This window comes from Microtus pennsylvanicus, chromosome 2 (assembly GCF_037038515.1).
Source record: "Microtus pennsylvanicus isolate mMicPen1 chromosome 2, mMicPen1.hap1, whole genome shotgun sequence".
NCBI lineage: Eukaryota > Metazoa > Chordata > Mammalia > Rodentia > Cricetidae > Microtus > Microtus pennsylvanicus.
Window position 1 is genome coordinate 5,092,046 of NC_134580.1, and position 22,469 is coordinate 5,114,514.

A 22,469-nucleotide genomic window follows, 5' to 3' on the forward strand; every position below is an offset into this window, starting at 1 on the left:
CTGCAGGGTCCAGTTTCAAAAGATAGCTCCTGTGGCCTTCCCCTTGCTTTGATCACCACTTTTACCTTGGCAGAAAGATACTTGTTTTTCTCTCAGCTCCCTACTAATACCTCTATCAGGTCAAGGGCACTCACAAATGTCCCTTACCAGGGAGGTTATGGTGGGTATCTGGCATCTTCTGAATGTCTTTTGCTTACTAAGTTGGTGGTACTGCCCCTAAGGACATCAGACACAATGCTTATATATGTCCTGTCCCATAGGCCTGAGGTCAGAAAAAGCCCTGCATCTCATGCTTGAAGTACCAAGAAGCTTGGAACAGTATTCCAAGAAAGATGTTCCTGCTCTCCCCTCAGACCGCTGAAGTGATCCTCTGACTAGGGTTTCCAATACCTTTTGAATTTGGCTGAATAATCTTGCATGAGTTTTCGAAAACCAGCTACTGTGATTTCAAATATCATGTTTACTTTTTTCTTCTCTTCTGGGACTCCAATACAATTCACTGGGCACCATCCAGTTATCAGGAGATGGTCTAAAGTTCTCACTTCTCCATCTCTTCTCATCTGTCTTATATTTACCAGTGTTCTACTTAACTATGCTGTTTGCTTATTTTAGAAAGGCAGTGTGGCTATGTCTGGCTTTGAATGTGAGACTCTCCTGCCTCTGCCTCGAGTGCTAAGATTAGAGGTGTCTACTATCATACTCATTTCTGCTTATTTTTTAAAAGTATATAGGTATTTTGTCTGCATATTTATCTGTACACCATGTGCATGCAGTGGCTGTCAGGGCCAAAAGAATACAGCAGATCTCCTAGTACTGGAGTTACAGACTCTTGCTAGCTGCCATACAGGCAACGAGAACCGAATCCAGATCCTCTGGAAGAGCAGCCAGTGCTCTTAACCACTGAGGTATTTATCCAATCTGTTTTTAAGCAGATTAATCTTGAGACTGGAAAGGTGGAAGTCTTTCCAGTACTTGGAAGTACTTGGAAGCCAACTTGTTCTACAAAGTGAGTTCTAGGCCAATAGAATACTGAGATTCTATCTTGAAAACCAAAGACAAACGTAGTAGGTATGGAGATGTAGCCCAATGAAAAGCACTTGTATGCATATAGCTCTAGGTGTGACTTCTAGCAATCCTCCCTCAACAAATGCAGCAAATAAAATCTATGACATCAGGCATGCATCTCTACACATGAAACTTTACATTTTTCATTTCAAGTGCATAGGTGTTTTGCCTGCATGTATATCTGTGTACATGTACATCCATGCCCGATGAGGCCAGAAGAGGAACCTGATCTCTAGGCACTGGAGTTACAGACAGGTGAGAGCCTCTGGTGTAGGAGGTCCTTCTGTTTGTGTGTTGCTTTAATTGGTTAATGAATAAAGAAACTGCCTTGGCCTAGTTGATAGGGCAAAACTTAGGCAGGCAGGGAAGATGGAACCGAATGCTGGGAGGAAGAAAGGCAGAGTAGGGGAGAGATGCCATGGAGTCGCTAGAGACATGCTGAATCTTTCCCGGCAAGCCACTGCTATGTGGTGATATACTGATTAATAGAAATGGGTTAAATTAAGATATGAGAGTTAGCCAATAAGAGGCTAGAGATAATGGGCCAAGCAGTGATTTAATTAATACACTTTTCTGTGTGGTTATTTCGGGGCTAAGCTAGATGGGCGGCAGGGAAGAACTAGCAGGCCCTCTCCCTATAACAAGCCCCACAATGGTGCTGGGAAGTGAACACAGGTCCTCTAGAAAAAGAGCAAGAGTTCTCAACCACTGAGTTACCTTTTCGGCTCCTCGTGCTTTTGACTGGCTTAAATCTTCATAATTTATCATCATTTTGAAACAGGATCTCTCTTCGTATCCCTGCCTGTCCCAGAATTTGCTATGTAGACTATGCTATAGCCTGGCCTCAAACTCACAGAGATCTGCTTGTCTCTGTCTCTGCCTCCTTTATGCTGGGACCAGAGGTATGAGCCCATGTCTGGCTTTTCATAATTTCTTTAGGTATATCTTTGAATGTTTTGTTCCTTGCAACCTAAGTTAACTTCCTCCTGTGGCAGTCTAGTAGTAAAGATTAGGTGGTAAATCTTCAACCTAGAATGCTAAAGTGTACTGCACAAACATACTACTGACAGTCGAACAGTGGGTTCACAGGGAGGTGACAAGTTGGTCTTCCCCTACTATTTTCTGTTCTAACACAATCCCCCCCCGCTTTTCCTTGAGACAATATTTCATGTAGCCCAGACTGGCCTCAAACTTGCTCTGTAGCTGAAATGACACTAAACTCTTGATCAGCCTGCTTCCATCTCCTGAGTGCTGAGATTATAGGCCTGTACTACTGTAGCCAACTCATTATCAAATTTAGAAGATGTGCTTATGGACTTTGAGAGCAGCACAGTCCCAAATAAAATAACATCTGTCCATTTACCTGCCAGGTACACATGACCCTCATCTTTTTCAAACATTTTTTCTTGCGTCCTCATTCACTCTCAGATGACAAACTGTCTGGAGAATGGGTGCCAGCCTCTCTCTCAGTCACACTTCTTCAGCCACCTCAACCACTCTTCATTTCTGTCTGTCTTTTTTTCCCCTTTGTTTCGCTTTTTCTTGGATTTTCAAGACTGGGTTTTTCTCTGTGGCTTTGGAGCCTGTCCTGGAATCACTCAATAGACCAGGCTGGCCTCAAACTCAGAGATCCACTTTCCTCTGTCTCCTGAGTGTTGGGATTAAAGGCATGTGCTACCAATGCCCAGCTTCTTCCTTTTTTTTTTTTAAAGATTTATTTATTTATTATGTATCCAACATTCTGCCTCTTTGTATGCCTGCCGGCCAGAAGAGGACACCAGATTTCACTACAGATAGCTCTGAGCCATCATGTGATTGCAGGACCTCTAGAAGAGCAGCCAGTGCTCTTAACCTCTGAGTCATCTCTCCAGCCCCAGATCTTCATTTCTTGAGCTACTTTCCTTTTCCAAAGAGTTAAGGCAGAGACCAGTCAGAAAGGGTTTCTATTTACTGAAAAAAAAAAGTTTCTCTGAAGGGTGTGAAAGTTCATGCCTTTAATTCCAGGCAGGAGGATCTCTGTGAGTTCAAGTTCAGCATGGTCTACATAGTAAGTTTCAAGCCAGCAAAGGCTACATGGTAAAACTCTGTTTCAAAAAACTCAACCCAAACCAAAGAAGAAGCTCCTCTGATGAGGGGTGAGAGCTATACTGACCTGTGTGTATACAGTAAGTATTCAGACATTACACTGTTTAGAAAAGTGGTGGTAATACGTTTTCCCCTAGGGTCCCTGACCTTCCAGGCACAGGTTAACACTACCAGGTATGAATCCCTACTATTGACAGACTAGGCCTTAAGTCTAATTAGATGGCTGTTGGTTACCCCCAAGATGTAGTTAGTCCCACTACTGCACTACTGGAGATGTGTTGCCAGGCTGACTAGGCTTGGCAGCTGGGCAGGACTACTGACTGGTTTCTCCCCTGACAGCTGGGCAGGACTACTGACTGGCTTCTCCCCTGACAGCTGGGCAGGACTACTGACTGGCTTCTCCCCTGACAGCTGGGCAGGACTACTGATTGGCTTCTCCCCTGACAGCTGGGCAGGACTACTGACTGGTTTCTCCCCTGACAGCTGGGCAGGACTACTGACTGGCTTCTCCCCTGACAGCTGGGCAGGACTACTGACTGGCTTCTCCCCTGACAGCTGGGCAGGACTACTGACTGGCTTCTCCCCTGACAGCTGGGCAGGACTACTGACTGGCTTCTCCCCTGACAGCTGGGCAGGACTACTGACTGGTTTCTCCCTGGGCAGGACTACTGACTGGTTTCTCCCCTGACAGCTGGGCAGGACTACTGACTGGTTTCTCCCCTGACAGCTGGGCAGGACTACTGACTGGCTTCTCCCCTGACAGCTGGGCAGGACTACTGACTGGCTTCTCCCCTGACAGCTGGGCAGGACTACTGACTGGCTTCTCCCCTGACAGCTGGGCAGGACTACTGACTGGCTTCTCCCCTGACAGCTGGGCAGGACTACTGCCTGGTTTCTCCCCTGACAGCTGGGCAGGACTACTGACTGGTTTCTCCCCTGACAGCTGGGCAGGACTACTGACTGGTTTCTCCCTGGGCAGGACTACTGACTGGCTTCTCCCCTGACAGCTGGGCAGGACTACTGACTGGTTTCTCCCTGGGCAGGACTACTGCCTGGTTTCTCCCCTGACAGCTGGGCAGGACTACTGACTGGTTTCTCCCCTGACAGCTGGGCAGGACTACTGACTGGTTTCTCCCCTGACAGCTGGGCAGGACTACTGACTGGCTTCTCCCCTGACAGCTGGGCAGGACTACTGACTGGTTTCTCCCCTGACAGCTGGGCAGGACTACTGACTGGTTTCTCCCCTGACAGCTGGGCAGGACTACTGACTGGCTTCTCCCCTGACAGCTGGGCAGGACTACTGACTGGTTTCTCCCCTGACAGCTGGGCAGGACTACTGACTGGCTTCTCCCCTGACAGCTGGGCAGGACTACTGACTGGTTTCTCCCCTGACAGCTGGGCAGGACTACTGACTGGTTTCTCCCCTGACAGCTGGGCAGGACTACTGACTGGCTTCTCCCCTGACAGCTGGGCAGGACTACTGACTGGTTTCTCCCCTGACAGCTGGGCAGGACTACTGACTGGTCTCCCCTGACAGCTGGGCAGGACTACTGACTGGCTTCTCCCCTGACAGCTGGGCAGGACTACTGACTGGCTTCTCCCCTGACAGCTGGGCAGGACTACTGACTGGTTTCTCCCCTGACAGCTGGGCAGGACTACTGACTGGTTTCTCCCCTGACAGCTGGGCAGGACTACTGACTGGCTTCTCCCCTGACAGCTGGGCAGGACTACTGACTGGCTTCTCCCCTGACAGCTGGGCAGGACTACTGACTGGTTTCTCCCCTGACAGCTGGGCAGGACTACTGACTGGCTTCTCCCCTGACAGCTGGGCAGGACTACTGACTGGTTTCTCCCTGGGCAGGACTACTGACTGGCTTCTCCCCTGACAGCTGGGCAGGACTACTGACTGGCTTCTCCCCTGACAGCTGGGCAGGACTACTGACTGGTTTCTCCCTGGGCAGGACTACTGACTGGCTTCTCCCCTGACAGCTGGGCAGGACTACTGACTGGTTTCTCCCCTGACAGCTGGGCAGGACTACTGACTGGTCTCCCCTGACAGCTGGGCAGGACTACTGACTGGTTTCTCCCTGGGCAGGACTACTGACTGGCTTCTCCCCTGACAGCTGGGCAGGACTACTGACTGGTTTCTCCCCTGACAGCTGGGCAGGACTACTGACTGGCTTCTCCCCTGACAGCTGGGCAGGACTACTGACTGGTTTCTCCCCTGACAGCTGGGCAGGACTACTGACTGGTCTCCCCTGACAGCTGGGCAGGACTACTGACTGGTTTCTCCCTGGGCAGGACTACTGACTGGCTTCTCCCCTGACAGCTGGGCAGGACTACTGACTGGCTTCTCCCCTGACAGCTGGGCAGGACTACTGACTGGCTTCTCCCCTGACAGCTGGGCAGGACTACTGACTGGCTTCTCCCCTGACAGCTGGGCAGGACTACTGACTGGCTTCTCCCCTGACAGCTGGGCAGGACTACTGACTGGTTTCTCCCCTGACAGCTGGGCAGGACTACTGACTGGCTTCTCCCCTGACAGCTGGGCAGGACTACTGACTGGTTTCTCCCCTGACAGCTGGGCAGGACTACTGACTGGTCTCCCCTGACAGCTGGGCAGGACTACTGACTGGCTTCTCCCCTGACAGCTGGGCAGGACTACTGACTGGCTTCTCCCCTGACAGCTGGGCAGGATTACTGACTGGTTTCTCCCTGACAGCTGGGCAGGACTACTGACTGGCTTCTCCCCTGACAGCTGGGCAGGACTACTGACTGGTTTCTCCCTGGGCAGGACTACTGACTGGCTTCTCCCCTGACAGCTGGGCAGGACTACTGACTGGCTTCTCCCCTGACAGCTGGGCAGGACTACTGACTGGCTTCTCCCCTGACAGCTGGGCAGGACTACTGACTGGCTTCTCCCCTGACAGCTGGGCAGGACTACTGACTGGCTTCTCCCCTGACAGCTGGGCAGGACTACTGACTGGCTTCTCCCCTGACAGCTGGGCAGGACTACTGACTGGCTTCTCCCCTGACAGCTGGGCAGGACTACTGACTGGCTTCTCCCTGACAGCTGGGCAGGACTACTGACTGGCTTCTCCCTGACAGCTGGGCAGGACTACTGACTGGTTTCTCCCCTGACAGCTGGGCAGGACTACTGACTGGCTTCTCCCCTGACAGCTGGGCAGGACTACTGACTGGCTTCTCCCCTGACAGCTGGGCAGGACTACTGACTGGTTTCTCCCTCAGCAGCTTGCACAGCACTTTTGGATTCATGGAGAGATCGTCACCAGGAAGGAGGCTTTCATGTCAATTCCAGCTTCATTCCTTTAAGCCTAGAATCCTGCTTGGGCCTGAGCTGACTGAGGCTGGGCTTGTGCAATGGGGATGTCCTATGCATTGGCTACCCTCTCCTCCTGGGAGAGAGCATGGGCTTCTGTCTTCCAGGGCTATGAGAAACTCAAAGACAGTTATAGTCTTGGTGGCTTAAGCACAGTGAGCATACCCAAAGCCTAGTCCCCAGATCTCATTGCTCAGGACATCTCTGGTGACTCCAGTCTACTCTGTGTATTTGGTCCAGCCTCTCCAGCTATCCTAGGGGTCAGGAAAAGTCAAAGGCAAGTTAGTGTCCTAAGGAAGGGAAAGCCTGTTCTGTGATAAGACCACACCTTCCAGTACAGGCAGGTGAAGAAGGATTTTGCCTATTCGAGAGTGTCAGACACAGGCCCACTCACAAAATCAGGGCACAACTTTGTGGCTGTCCACTTGTGGCCTGATGAGATCTCATGACTGGCTGGCTCAGAAAAGGCTCCCATTCCTATGGTTTCTGCTCTGAGTTGCCAGAGATAGGAACAAATATCAGGAGAATCAAAGGCAGAAGAAAGGTCCAAGGGTTGATAATACATTCCATCCTGATCACCAAATGGTCACGGCATCAGAAAACAAGCAGGCAAAAGTGTGTGTTTGCCTTCTATCAGGTAGGCAGTGCTATGTGCACTGAGCCAAAGAACCTCCATGGAGTCCTGATGCATCCTCAGTATAAGCCCAAGTCCCATGCAAGACTCTAAGTCACAGACAGACGAGGCCTCCTTTAAGAACAGACAATATCTGAATCTCATATACTTTACTCCTGTCCCCAGACCTCACCAAATCCACAGCTTCATGGTCACCCCTGCAGCATTCCTTTTTTTTTATTTTTATTTTTTATTCTTTTTGGTTTTTCGAGACAGGGTTTCTCTGTGGCTTTGGTTCCTGTCCTGGAACTAGCTCTGTAGACCAGGCTGGTCTCAAACTCACAGAGATCCGCCTGCCTCTGCCTCCCAAGTGCTGGGATTAAAGGCGTGCGCCACCATCGCCCGGCTCCTGCAGCATTCCTAAGCTGAGCCCAGTCAGGCCTTTCTGTAGTCCCATGCTCTGCAATCTTCAACCTCATTGCTTTACCTTTCTCAGTCTTGGGCCTTACATCCTAAAGAGGTCCAATTCATCACAATTCTAATCCACCTTCTGACTTTGCTTTCACCTCCTCGAGGCTATTTGAGCATCCCTAATGTCTCTGCTGTACACAGCCCCTGTTCAGGCTTCATAGGATGCAAGGCCTCCCACACAGCATTCACGGTCTCCACCTGAGCTCAGCTAGCCTTCACTTCTGTGGCACAGGTGAACTCTGGCCTTTTTTTTCTTTACCTCGTACCTAGCTCCAGCAATAACTGTGTTGAGTGCAGCTCCTGGGCTTGCGTGCCCTAACTACACAACATGAAATCAGAGCTGAAAGTGCTTCCTTAGTGGATTACCTAAGTGGATACGGCAGTGTGAGGCTCAGACTGAGTGGGGGCAGCGACAAGTGCCAACAGCCTGTGGCCCCAACACCTCATACTATGACTTCAGAGGCAAAATCTGGCACCAAAGTTTCTAACTGTGAAGAAAACACAGGTCTGAAAGCAATACCACTGTCCAGGCCTCCTCTTTTCCAGTGTGGGTTGGCCACCAGGGATCCAAAAGCTGTCTTGCCACAGGTCTCTGGGAGCACCTGAATTTCCCTCCCCGCTGGGGGCTTAGCCCTGGCCCAAGAGGCTAAGACTGCTCCTAGGCAGGTTTCTTCTTTGCAGAACCCAGTACTTCTGCTGCTTCTACACCAGTCCGGTCTATAATTATAGGTTTTCTACTCCAAAGGCTGAACTCCCTGTATACCCACCTTTTCAATGCCCACACTTGAATGTCCATGTTGTAAATGGGTATTGGACTGCAAGATGACATTCCTTCACACTGCCTCCACATTCTAACTTTCCCTTCAGAATTGCTGTTTCCTCTCTCTGTGTGTTCCCCTCTCACTGCAACTTCTCCTCTTCATAAGCTGGTCCCAGGAGGAGGATCAGAAAGACAAGAACCATAAGACTGAGGTGCTAAGCAGCAGGACAGTGGCACACACCGGGCATTTCTAACTGCAACTGCTATTTCTGGGCCAGGAGCAAACTAGTGAGCTTTCTGTACCTGGGCAGCAGAAAATACTGTATTTGCTTTCTCTTGAACTGTGGGGTAGCTTCACTACCTCAGGTCGGTCAGCTCTGATCTCCTTTATAATTTGTTTCACAAGTGCTTTGATTTCCTGTCATTCCAGCTAACATGCTCATCTGTGCTGGGCTCCCTCAGCCACAAGGTAGGGATTCCACAGCCAGAGTGCAGCCCGGCTGGCTCCTGTCTTCGGCACCAACCCTTGCTGCAGGTGATCAGGGTTGGTGCCAGCTGGGTCACTGGTCCTACTCTCACTGCCCAGCCATGTGGGGGGATACCTTGCTCTGGAGGATGCCTTTCTCAGGGGACCTCACCATCCAGGAATCATTTGGACCTTTAGAACTGAGTGGCTCTGCCCATACCTGTGTGTTGTACAGGCTCCAAGGACAGCAAACTCCCTTTCTTGAAGCCAAGATGATCAAATGAGGACAGCATCTGTTCTGGGAGCACATGGGCTGCAGAGTCTCAAGTGCATCTCTGGATGAGGTCTGATCCTTATTCTAGCTTTTGCAAGAAGTATTTAGTCAGCCAAGGACTCAGAGATCCCACTGAAGCAAACCTCTGGCTCTAGGGCTCTTGCAAGCACCAATATCGTCTTGTGATCCCACCTCGTCTCCAGATGTCACTGGTGCTTGTGCCAAGGTCTCAGTAACAAGGGCAACAATGACAAAATGGGTGTTGTGTTGGGGACTATTATTTTCAAGTATGTGACTTTTGTTTATGCTACATTTGCTTGACTCTGTGAAGCTGTTACTGTGCCTGTCTAAATGCCCGATGGTCTAATAAAGAGCTGAATGGCCAATAGTGAGGGAGGAGCAAGGATAGGCGGGGCTGTCAGGCAGAGAGTATTTATTAATAGAAGGAGAAATCTGGGAGAAGGGAGAACAAGGAGCAAGAGAACAAGGAGAGGAAGACATCAAGGGTCAGCCACACAGCCAGTTATGGAGTAAGAAGGTAAGACAGGTATACAGAAATAGATAAAGATAAGCCGGGTGGTGGTGGCGCACGCCTTTAATCCCAGCACTTGGGAGGCAGAGGCAGGCGGATCTCTGTGAGTTCGAGACCAGCCTGGTCTACAAGAGCTAGTTCCAGGACAGGTTCCAAAACTACAGAGAAACCCTGTCTCGAAAAACAAAAAAACAAAAAAAAAATAGAGAAAGATAATAAGCCCAGAGGCAAAAGGTAGGATAATTTAAGAAAAGCTGGCAAGAAACAAGCCAAGCTAAGGCTGGGCATTCACAACTAAGACTAAGCCTCCATGTATGATTTATTTGGGAGCTGGGTGGTGGGCCCCTCAAAAAGCTGAAAGAGTAAAACATCCCACAACAGTGCTGTGGCGTGGTTTTTCCTTGTTGGCACTCACGGTTATCCCATCACTATCTTGGAGTAGAGATCACCTGGCCTGGCAGTCACAGCAATGAAATGGGAACAATACAGTGACAGGTTGATATATGGGAATGATTCGAGAGATCGAGAGATAGATAGATAGATAGATAGATAGATAGATAGATAGATAGATAGATAGATAGAGAGACTGGGTTTCATGTCCATAATAGGACTATTTATACTCCCTATAGGAGGAAAGGGGAGGTCATAGGACTCTGACTGGAATTCTAATCATCCCTTTTTTTTCTTTTGTTTGATTGCAAGGGATCTTGTGAAATGTTAGACTATACAGGATGCGTGTGTGGGGCCCAATAATGCAGCTTCCATGAGGGCATCATCCACGATGTGGAAGGATTTCTCAGTGATGCAGCTGTTCTGGGACCTTACATTCCCGCATGTCAGTCAGTCCCATAAACGCACATGGTCACTGAGTGAGATTTGGGTGGAATCACTCCTGTACATCTGTACAGATGGAAAAGCTATACAACAAGGGGACAGGGGGGGAGGGAAGGGAGATGGGGGAGAGGGGAGGCAAAGGCTGGGATGCCTTGCATGAAGCAGCCTCCAGCCTGTAGCTGAGAGCAGGCATTTTCCCTCCTTTCCAGGTTGTATAAGACATCAATACCCTGGGCTGGTCATTGGAATGCAGCAGAGCCCAGAGGGTGCTCCTGATATAGAAATGCAGCCACTTGCTCTGTGCTGTCCAGGTCCACCCAGGAGACCATATGGGGTTCTAAAAGGAATCTCCAATGGTATCACTGCTAGCAGGTAAAAGGGAGTGACTATCAAAGGCAATGAAAAAAGCAACATAGATAGTAGCTATGGAGAAAGTGGCTATGGCAGGGCTGGAGACCTGGGAGCAATGAGCTTGGGGATTTTGAGGAGTAGTGTAGAAGTTCCTTCTGTTTGTGCGTTGCTTTCATTGGTTAATGAATAAAGAAACTGCCTTGGCCTAACTGATAGGGCAGAATTTAGGAAGGCGGGGAAGACAACTAAATGCTGGGAGGAAGAAAGGCGGAGTAGGAGAGAGATGCCATGGATTCGCCAGAGACAGACGTTGGGACTTTTACCCGGGTAAGCCACTGCCATGTGGCAATATACAAAGATTAATAGAAATGGGTTAAACTGAGATGTAAGAGTTAGCCAATAGGAAATTAAAGCTAGCCGGTTGGTAGTGGCGCACGCCTTTAATCCCAGCACTTGGGAGGCAGAGGCAGGCAGATTTCTGTGAGTTCGAGGCCAGCCTGGTCTACAAGAGCTAGTTCCAGGACAGGCAAAAACTACAGAGAAACCCTGTCTCAAAAATAAAAAAAAAAAAAGAAAGAAAGAACGAAAGAAAGAAAGAAAAAAAAAAGAAAGAAAGTAGAGCTAATGTGCCAAGAAGTGTTTCAATTAATACAGTTTGTGTGTGGTTATTTCGGGTGTAAGCTAGCCAGGATGAACAAGCGGGCCCTCACCTTGCAACAATTGACCCAGAACAAGCGAGCCCTCCTGCAACAGAGGAGGGCCTTTAGGCAGGCCTCTGCAGAGGCTGGTCATGTCAGCTAATGTGGCTGGCATGTTTTTATAGGGCTGAGAGTAGCTGAACTGCTAACATGAGGACTGATGGGTGGAAGGATCCTGGAGTGGGCTTGCTTCTCCCATCTGCCATCCATACCTAAGTTATCTAGAAAGACCTAGAGAGCCTCTTTAGTCTACTGGGACCTGTGCATGTAAGGGGTACCTGTCACCCTGAAAACTTATTAGTGAGCCAGGCTCCTGATTTTGAGGGGTAATAGCTCCCCAGGGCTGGCAGGGTTGTGGCAGTGCTTGCCAACCAAAGACTAGATGGCACATCTGTAAAGAGTACATCTCCTTGGCCCACTATGGTGTTTTAAAAGTCATGGAAAATCTCAAGCCTTGTGGCCAGAGCTGAGGTTTGATTTGTTACCATCTAGACCCATACTGCTGATGAGAAGATGAAGCCTAGGGAGGAACACACCTGGAACACATTTGTAGTTACATAGTACACTAAGGGCCAGGGCAGATGCTGATTCCCTTCTACACCTGTCTCTACTTAGGAAACAAATCCATTTGGCTAAGTAAACTCTCAGGGCCTCTCAAATTTTCAACTTCTTCCCCAGTACCAATGCTGTTGCTGGGTGGTCCGTGATAAGGACCCTGATCACCCTCAGGGATAATACTCTGCTTTCTGCCTATGTTCCCACAGCAAACCAGTTACCAAGAAAGAAGACTGCTACTTTTCTGTTTGAGGACCTTGGGTCAAGAAGCCAGAAGCTGCTTCTTCTCTTTGACTACCTTAGGTTTTCTGACTGGGCCTGGCAAGTGCTCTAAAGTACGTAGCCGGTATTGCCTGAGGGTGGACCACACATTAAGGATCCCTCACACCCTATCCTTCTTCCAGAGGCTGAGGAGAGCACCAAGGATCTTCTGAAATGGAATTCCCAGTGAAGTTAGGGCAATTGTGAGTGTCCTCTGCCCACACCCAAGGGGCTGGTGGTCTTTACAGCCTCTCCTGGTGCTCCTATTGTTTCTTGCTCAACCAGACTCTGCTCCAACTATTCCAACACCAGCCCACCCAGGAACACTCAGATCAGCAGACAGGTGTGTCCAACATCAGGCAGTTTACCTGTAGTGAAGGAGCTGGCCGTCAGCACTGTAATCCCGGTAAACCTCATAGTCCTTCTCCAGGAGCACGCCTGGTGGTGAACAACTGAAACACAGCAGAATGAGAAAGGTACGAGGTCAGTGCAGCACTTCAAGCTTACTGCCCTGGGGATGGCCTTAGTTTATAGACAGGGTCTCATTGTGCAGTGACACTCACAGAGATCCATCGGCTTCTGCCTTGTGAGGGCTGGGATTAAAAGTGTGCACTGCACACTCCTGTGTGCTTTCCTATGGGCTAAGCAAGAACTTCAGCCACAGTGCCCTGCCTAGAGGCCATGGAGCAAGTGGGCCAGGTCTCTCTCCAAACTGCAAACTCCTTTGAGATCCATTACATTCCAAAAATAAACACCCTTCCATTATTTTGTATTCAAACATGTATTTTAAACTATCCTCACAGAGCTCAGTATAGACCTATGGAAAGGACTTGAGCATCTGGGAAGGCCCACTGCCATTTTGTCCTTCACAACTCCTCCTGGTTCAAGGTACTGAAGACTCTGAAAGGAGATCTCCTTACCTGGGCTACCAAATGGCTACACAGGGCAGGTCTGTAGCCAGGCTTTACTTCCTTAAGTACATACCCACCTGTGACTTTTCTGCTTTTGTTTTTGTAGACATAGTTTCTCTGTGTAGCCCTGGCCGTCAGAGTTCGCTTTATAGACCAGGCAGGTCTTGAACTCACAGAAATCCGCCTATCTCTGCCTCCTGAGTACTGGGATAAAAGGCGTGCACCACTGTCCAGCATTTTTTTTCTTTTCAATTGATTGTTTAGCAACCAAGTGCATTTGCATGATGGCAACAGTAACAACAAAAATAAAATAGAAGGCCGAGTAGTGGTGACGCATGTCTTTAATCCCAGCACTCGGGAGGCAGAGGCAGGCAGATCTCTGTGAGTTCGAGGCCAGCCTGGTCTACAAGAGCTAGTTCCAGGACAGGCTTCAAAAACTACAGAGAAACCCTATCTTGAAAAACCAAGAAACAAACAAATAAATACTATAGAAGTCTAGGGTATAAATTAATAATGAAGCTTAAAGGTAGCTCACATATACAAGGCACAGGTTCAATCTCAAAAGCATTTATTCTAATCAAAGCCCCACATTCATCTGGGTTTAGTGGTTCATGTTTGTAATTTTAATAATTAGGAGGCTGAGGTTCAAGACCAGTCTGGGATAAGCATTAAGACCTTCTTCATAAACCAGGCGGTGGTGGTGCACGCTCACACCTTTAATTCTAGCACTCAGGAGGCAGAGGCAGGTGAATCTCTGTGAGTTCAAGGACGCTTGACCTACAGATGAGTTCCAGAATAGTAGAAACCCTGTCTCCAAAAACCAGAAAGACTCTCTTCGCAAACAAATATAAGGACTGTGCTGGATCAAAACAGTAATACTTGGCTATAATACACAGGGCCTAGGGAGATGGCATGGTCGGTGAAGAGCATGAGGATCTGAATGCAGACCCCTGCGTGAAGACATGCACCTGTAACCTTAAGTTGGAGGGGAGACAGAAGGATCCTTGGAGCTGAGGGATCAGCAAATCCAGTCACAATGGCAAGCTCCAAGTTAGCAGGAGATGCTGTCTCAAAAAATAAACTGAGGAGTGACAGAAATAGACACAAGCACATATATAAATAGGCACATCCATTTGCCTAAACACATAAACACAAAAAAAAAATACTGAAAAAAAATGGAGAAATAGCTAAGAGAAAAAGTTCAAAGTACAGAAGAACTCAAGGGCTCCATTACTTAAAGTGGTTGCATAGAGCTCCCTGGTCAAAACAAAGTAGCACTCGAGAGCACAGATTCTGAAACTCACCAGAAAGTGTGATCATCAACCGACACATATGATATGGTTTGTTCACACCAACTCACATTGAAATTTTGTTCCAACCTGAGGAAGGGAAAGGTCTTGAAGAGGGATGAGGGTGCTGCTGAGTTTCTGTGGGGGTGGAGTGCTCTTCAGAGATCTGCGAGGGCAAGGCATTGCAGGGTAGGTCAGCTCCTTTGTCTCTCCCGCCTGCACTTTTTCATGAACCAAAATAAGCCAGTTTCCTCTATGAATCACGCTGCTAAAAATATCTTATTGTGGGAGCAGAAAATGGTCTAAGGCAACATACAAGAATTTAGTAAACAGAATAGAAAATTAGGAAGATAGCAAGATTTCTAGAAAGAAGTCCTATGTCTAAAAGCTAAGAGAGCACCCTGTTTACACTGAGAGTGCAATGCCTAAAATGTCCCAGAACTCGTGATCTCCTGTCTTTGCCTCCACAGCTTATCCTTCCGATGTGTGCCACTACAGCTGACAGAATGCTGGACAATATTTCAAAAGCTGCAAGAATATGTACCTGGAAATCAGTGGCAGATGACATTAAGGCATTTCATTTTTGTTTCTGTATGGACATGAATTTCAAAAGACTGACTGAATAAGTGGCAATCATTAACAAAAGCTAGTAGTCAATATCTTCAAATATAGAATTACGATATAGAGTAGAAAGCTAGAAAATAATAATGACATATGTAAACGTAACTCTAGTATACCTAGTATATCTAGTATAACTCTAGTAGTCCATTTGTTTCAGGCAGGGTATCTAGCGTGTTATGTCCGGTTGGTCATCAAATGCCACAAGACCTTACAGAGCATGGGATTCAGTCATCAGTTACCCTGAAGGTTCCCCAGGCTCACTGCCATGCAACACTGCAGCAGAGCATGCTGGGTATGGCACAGTTAGTTCCTCCTCCTCAGGCTCATGCCCTTTTCTCTCCCGGAATACACATGGAAAAGACATTCCACCTGCCAACTACTTGCATCTCAGAATTCCAGAGGACTCCATGGGTCAGAAGGCTGCTTCTACCATTACACTCATACAACTAAGGACACCTAGGACCTTTAGGGCTTATGCCTCCTTCTACATTCTACTTCCAGCCACCAGTGCCTAGGTAGGAGGAGTCAATATCAACCTGTCCTCTAGACTTTGGGCAAAGGTTGGACATTTATCTTCATTAATCACCGATGCCAGGTTGGCCCTCAGTGGGGCAGGGACATGAGCAGTACCTACTCCATAGAAATATGCAAGATAACAAACCAGATCCTCGGGCATCCATGGGGTTAAGACGGGGAGGAGCATCAAGAAAGGGTCATCAGAGAGGGAGGTTTCGGCAGTAAGTAAAATGGAGTAGGAGGGGAGTCTGGCATAGCCTGCAAATGCAGCTTTATGTTGAGCCAAACAGGAGCTCCCGCCACATCTTGGGACTATGGATTGGCTATTAAAATGGCTGCAGTTTAAATAGGAGGTCAAGAAACTCCAGCCAGTTCTAGCCTGCTTCCTATTTTTATAAGGCCCGTGAGCTAAGAATGGGTTTTGTATGTTTTTTTTGGGGGGGGGGTTGTATGTTTTAAATGGTGGAAAATAGGGCTGGAGAGATGGCTCAGTGGTTAAGAGCATTGCCTGCTCTTCCAAAGGTCCTGAGTTCAATTCCCAGCAACCACATGGTGGCTCACAACCATCTGTAATGGGGTCTGGTGCCCTCTTCTGGCCTGCAGGGATACACACAGACAGAATATTGTATACATAATAAATAAATATTTTAAAAAATGGTGGAAAATATTTTATGATGTGGAAATTGCATGGTACTCAAATTTCTTAGCACAATGACTTATTCCCTATAGTGTGTGGAGCATCTGCACTAGACAGCAGAGCTGAGCAAGCACGAGAGATGCAGCATGGTTCTTATAACTCATGTATTGCCCAATGGCAGAGAATCACGGGGATGCGGCTGTCGCTCAACAGCATTTAGCTCGTCATCATGATGTTTTATTATGTTTAACATCAGAGACTACTTATGACATCAAAACAATGAAAGGAAAATAGATCCTAGATGTCATGTTCTTGAGCACAGTAAACTGTTAGATGGTGAACACCATCTTTATGACATAGTGACATGTCACAGTGCTAAGACAACACATGTCAGCATTACTAGGCACATGCCACATTATTCTCAACTTATATAATGCTCCCAGTGATTTTAAATGGAAGTTGAAGCCTCAAGATGGAATATCTCATTACAGCACATTTACTGGACAAAAAGATAACCATTAGAAAAAAGAAAATTCTCAGTTTCTGTATCTCTGTTTTTCATGAGCATGTATATATAAGACCAGAGGTTGACATTATGTGTCTTGCGGGATTGCCTTCCACTGCAGAGTTTGGGACAGGGTTTCTCTCCAAAGCCAGTGTGCATCACTTAGATAGAATGACTGATCAAAGAGCTCTGCCATCTTCATTTCCACACCAGGGGTACGGATGTATTTTCACCATGCCATAGTTTTTATGTGGGTGCTAGGGATCCGAATTTGGGTCCTCATACCAGGGAAGCAGGCACTTACCGACTTAAGCATCTCCCTAGCCTAAGGGTCTCACTTCTTAGTCAAGCAAGGAAAATTGCTCACTAATGATGAATTAATTAAATTGTATTGATTGCAGCAGCCAAAACAGTATGTCCAGATATAATAAATTTGCCTGAGACCATTAGCCTTTGGCACAGACAGTTTCTTCTGAAGGTGAGGTCCACAAGAGACATATAACAGTCACATAGTTCAATGGCTTTGTTTGGCTCCTGATGACATAACATGTTACTGACACTGATCAATTTTTCAAGAGTCAGAGCTAAGCTGAAATACTAAGGATCTGCCTCCTATAAACTGTCTGTGTAGGAAACTACAGCAGAGAATATGTGCAAATAAGCCCAATAAGTTAGCTATCAATGTGACAAAAATATCAGACATAACAGGAGGGAAGGGTCATTTGGCTCATGACTTGAAATTGCTGTCTGTGAGGAGTTGGTTCTATTGTGCCTGGGCCTATGGTGAGGCAGAACATTACCTCTGAAAGGTTGTAGGGAGAAGAGACTTGTTAGCTCATGGCAGTGGGATGAGGGAGACACGTGTGCAAGGACTAAGAACAGATACATGCTTCACTCTCAGTGACCCGTCAACACCACCACTAGGCGGGGACAAAGACCTCAACACGTGAGCCTGCTAGGAGAAAGAACTTCACACTCCCCACATAATACTGATGGACCACTAATTAAGCACACCTGAAGTAAACACTCCAAAATGTGTGCAAATAACCACGCCAAGAGTAAGTGTGCACTAGAGACTCGGGAGAACAATTTATAAAACTTGGGAAATTGTAAGCTTATGTAAGAATATAAGCCCAAGGTTATTATATTTTTCAGTAGAAGTACTCTGCAGAAAAAAAAATAGAATCTATCATGAACTATAGGAACGCCAGTGTCAACAAGAGATTTCACTCATGCTCATGGACCTAGCTTTAAATAATTCCACTATGGTTTTTTTGGGGAGGATCAGAAGAAATAAGAGCTAAGTATTCTTGACTTGCCCCACCACAGCATACTAAAAGCTTGGAAGGACTAAAATTGTATTATGATTATTTATTTAGGTATTTATTTATTAATTTATTTTAATTTTTCAAGGCAGGGTTTCTCTGTGTAACTCTGGCTGTTCTGGACTTCACTTTGTAGACAAGGCTGGTCTCGAACTCACAGATATCTGCCTGCCTCTGCCTCCTGTGTGCTGGGATTACAGGCGTGCACCACCACTGCCTGGCTGATTAGTTTTTTAGACTAGGGGCAAACAGTGAAATTTTCTGAATGAGAAAAAGTTTTCAGTCATGTAGCCTAGGCTATCCTCAAACTTGTGATTTTTCTGCCCCTGACTCTCAAATGTGATATTAGAGATGTGTACCATCATATCCAGCATTGCTAATGTTTTTCTTTCTTTCTCTTCTTATGTATACAATATTCTGCCTGCATGTGTGCCTATGTTCCAGAAGAGGGCGCTAGATCTCATTACAGATGGTTGTGGGCCACCATGTGTTTGCTGGGAATTGAACTCAGGACCTCTGGAAGAGCAGCCTGTGCTCTTTACCTCTGAGCCATCTCTGCAGCCCCCTTTTTCTTTCGTTTTTTGTTTTTGTTTTTTGATTTTTATTTTTCCAAGACAGGGTTTCTCTGTGTAGGCTTGGCTGTCCTGGAATTTACTCTTTAGACCAGATTGGCCTTGAACTCAGAGATCCACCTGCCTTTGCCTCTTGAGTGCTGGGATTAAAAACGAGTGTCACTACAGACCAGCTTGCAAATGTTTCTTAGTGAATTAAGTCTACAATCCCAAGGCAAATAGCACTTACACACGAATCACTACAGCAGTCACTTTAAGGATGACTGATGTCTCAGTCATAGACGTCTAGCTGCTTTATTTCCCAAGCTGTCAAAATAAAAAGGTATGATCCCACTCCAACACACATCTGTAGCAGATATAACTGCAAGATTTTTAGACAAAATGCAAAGGAAATTAGTTTTAAAATCCATTTAATTGTGTGACTAAGGTGGCCCTATCTAACCATCATTCAAGTGCAGCTAATCTTCAAGGCATGCTAAAAGACAAGTATTGGCTGGGCGTGGTGGTGCATGTTGTAATTACAGCAATAGGGACGATGAGGCAGAAAAACTGTCATTAGTTTGAGGCTACTTTGGGTAACAAAATGAGTTCCATTTTAGCCTGAGCTAACATAATATGAGACAGACTCAAATAAACAAACAAAAATAAAAATATTGGTAAAGAGAAGAGACTAACAGAGCTTGATATTTTTGCCTAAACAATGGTTATGCTCAGTTCAAACTATACACGCATGGAAAAATCTCTTTACTTGGCAACACCCATCTGTATGAAAAGGCAAAAATCTTGTCACAATTCAGAACACATGAATGCCTGCCATTGGTTTTCTTTTGCCACTTTATGTGTATCTGTGTGTATGTGTGTGTGTAGACCAGAGGGTGGCATCTGATGTTGTTCTCGACTAGTGTCTACCTTAACTTTTAGAAGAGGGTCTCTTACTAAGCTGAGCTAGACTTATTGGCCAGCAAACTCTGAAGACATCTGTTTTTGTCTAGATTACATAAGCATGACCATGCCTGATTTTTTTTTTTATTTTTTATTTTTTTGAGATAAGATCTCTCTATGTAGGCTTAGTTGGCCTAGAACCCTCTATATATACCAGGCTGGTCTTGAACTCATAGAAATTCTCCTGTTTCTGCCTCCTGAGTGTGGGGATTAAAGGCATGTACCACTATGCCTGGTTCCTATGCCTGGCTTTTTTATGGGTGCTGGTATCCAAATGCAGGGCCTCATATTTCTATGGCAGGCAGTTTGCTAACTGAGCCATTGACCTAGCCCCTACCATTGGTTTTGATGTCAGGAAATGTCAATGCTCCTGGTCCTTGGAGCAGCCACACTGGTGACCTGCTGCCTGCAAGGTACCTTTAGATCTCTCTCAGAGCACGGCCCTAAGTGCTCTCTGTTGGGGCAGATGCTCTCCTTCATGTGCAGCATGCCTGTCCTCATAGGGCAGTAGCTTACAAAGTGTTCTGCAAAGAGAACACCCAGCCCAGCTGGACTTGGCTCAGAATGAACACAGATGGTGAAGTCAGGAAGGGAGGCACTAAAGAATAATTTAAAGTATATTCCATATTCTGAAAAGGTTAGAAGGGAAAAGAAAGCTGAATAGTTTGAGTGAGATGACTCAGCAGGTAGAGACACTTGCCTGATGACCTGAGTTTGATTCCCAGAACCCAGTGAAAGATGGAGAGAATCAACTCCATAAAAATTGCCTTCTGACATCCACATGCACATTGTAGCACATATATGCTACTCCTACATTATACACACATACACTTCAACAATAATAATAAAGTTTAAAAAAGGAAAAAACCAAACAAGGCAAACAGGCATAAGATATACAAAAACATAAAATGATCCAAGTTAAAGTTCTAGAGATGAGGAGCAAGGGATGCAGCTCTGTTGGTAGAGTACTTGCCTGTGTATAAAGCCCCAGCATCGTGTAAGACAAAGTGGGACAGCACATGCCTATAATCTTAGTATTTAGGAAGCAGAGACAGGAGTGCCACAAATACAAGAGCATCTTTTGGCTACATAATAAGTTGAAGACCAGCCTGGATTACACGAGACTTTGTCACAATCAATCAACCAACCAACCAATCAATCAATCAATAAATAATTAAAAAGTTGGACTGGAGAGATGGCTCATCAGTTAAGAGTGCTTACTGCTCCTGGGTTAAGTTCCTAGCTTACTCTTAGCAGCTCACAATGGTCTGTAGTTCCAGTTCTAGGGAACCTGATGCCCTCTTCTGGTCTCTGAGAATACTAGACACACACACACACACACACACACACACAGGCAAAACATTCATACACATAAAATATTTTTTTAAAAGTTATAGAGATGAAAGCTGGGAGTGGTGGAGCACGTCTTTAATCCCAGCATTCAGGAGGCAGAAGCAGGTGGATTACTGTGAGTTGGAGGTCAGCCTGGTCTAGTTCCAGGGCATTCCAAACTACAGAGAAATCCTGTCTCAAAAAACAAAAAACAAAACAAGACAAAGAAACCAAACCAAACCAAAAAAAAAAATTATAGAGATAAACATTATGAACATTTCAATTTACAAAGTGAAAGATGCACTGGGCAGAATGAAGAAAATAAGCACTAAAGGGTTGGAAGGATGGCTCAGTGGTACAGAGTGCACTAGAGCTGAAGGGGCGGCATACATCTTTAATACCAACACTCAAGAGGTAGAAGTAGGCAGTCTATGAGTTTGAGACTAGCCTAGTCTACATAGTAAAACCCTGCTTTTAAAAAAAAGTGTGTGCTGCTTTTACAGAGGACACAAGTTCAGTTCCCAGCACCCATTCTGGGTGGCTCATTACCACGTATAACTCTGACTCCAAGGGGCTCCTGCGTTCATATGTACATATTCAAACACAGTCACTAATTAAAAAATAATAATAATAATAAAGGAGCTGGAAAGATGGCTCAGTGATTAAGAGCACTTGTTCTTAGTGTAGAGAACCTAGCACCCACATGGTGGGTTACAACCATCTGTAACTCCAGTTCTAGGAAACCTGACACCCTCCTCTCATCTCTGTGGGCAGCACATACACACGGTACACAACATAAACGCCAGACACCCATACACATAAAACAAAGGAAGAAAATAAACCAGAAAATCATGAGCATCAGTGACTTCATGGCAACAGGTTTAGTATAGTTGTAACTGGAATCCCGGGGATAAAGATATATTAAAGCTACAAGAAAAAACTGGCTGAGAATTTTCCAGACTTGATGAAAACTATATAGCCATATGCCCAAGAACTTTGAAGAGTCCCAAGCACAAGAAAACACAAAGAAAATGCTATAACATGAAATCTTATGGCAAAGCTCAGGGGTGATGGCTCACACCTTTAATCCCAGCACTCGAGAGGCAGAGGCAGGTGGATCATTGTGAGTTCGAGGCCAGCCTGGTCTCCAAGAGCTAGTTCCAGGACAAGTTCCTAAAGCTATAGAAAAACCCTATCTTGGGAAAAACAAAATTAAGCAAAAACTTATGGCTTTTAGGGCAGTTAATTGCTTGAGATCCAAAATAGAAAAAAAAATAAACCACAGTAAAAACATAAAATAAAATAAAGGCCCGGGAGGCTGGGTGATGGCAGCACATGCCTTTAATCCCAGCAGTCGGAAGGCAGAGGTAGGCAGATCTCTGTGAGTTCAATGCCAGTATGGTCTACTAGTGAATTCCAGGTCAGCTAGAGGCACACAGGGAGACCCTGTCTCAAACAACAAACAGAAGAAGTAAAGTGGGTTGGAGCCAGATCTGAATATTGCACACACCTGC

General features: G+C 46.4%; 1 protein-coding gene across 3 annotated transcripts in view; it reads right to left on the reverse strand.

Moving 5' to 3' along the window:
* The window catches only part of Arhgap39 (Rho GTPase activating protein 39), a 98,153-nt gene that overhangs the window by 16,292 nt on the left and 59,392 nt on the right, over positions 1 to 22,469 (reverse strand). For all 3 annotated transcript variants that reach the window (XM_075959676.1, XM_075959674.1, XM_075959675.1), the window contains exon 4: positions 12,674 to 12,757. In XM_075959676.1, coding sequence (XP_075815791.1) covers positions 12,674 to 12,757 — 84 coding nt within the window. The remainder of the gene's footprint in view (positions 1 to 12,673; positions 12,758 to 22,469) is intronic.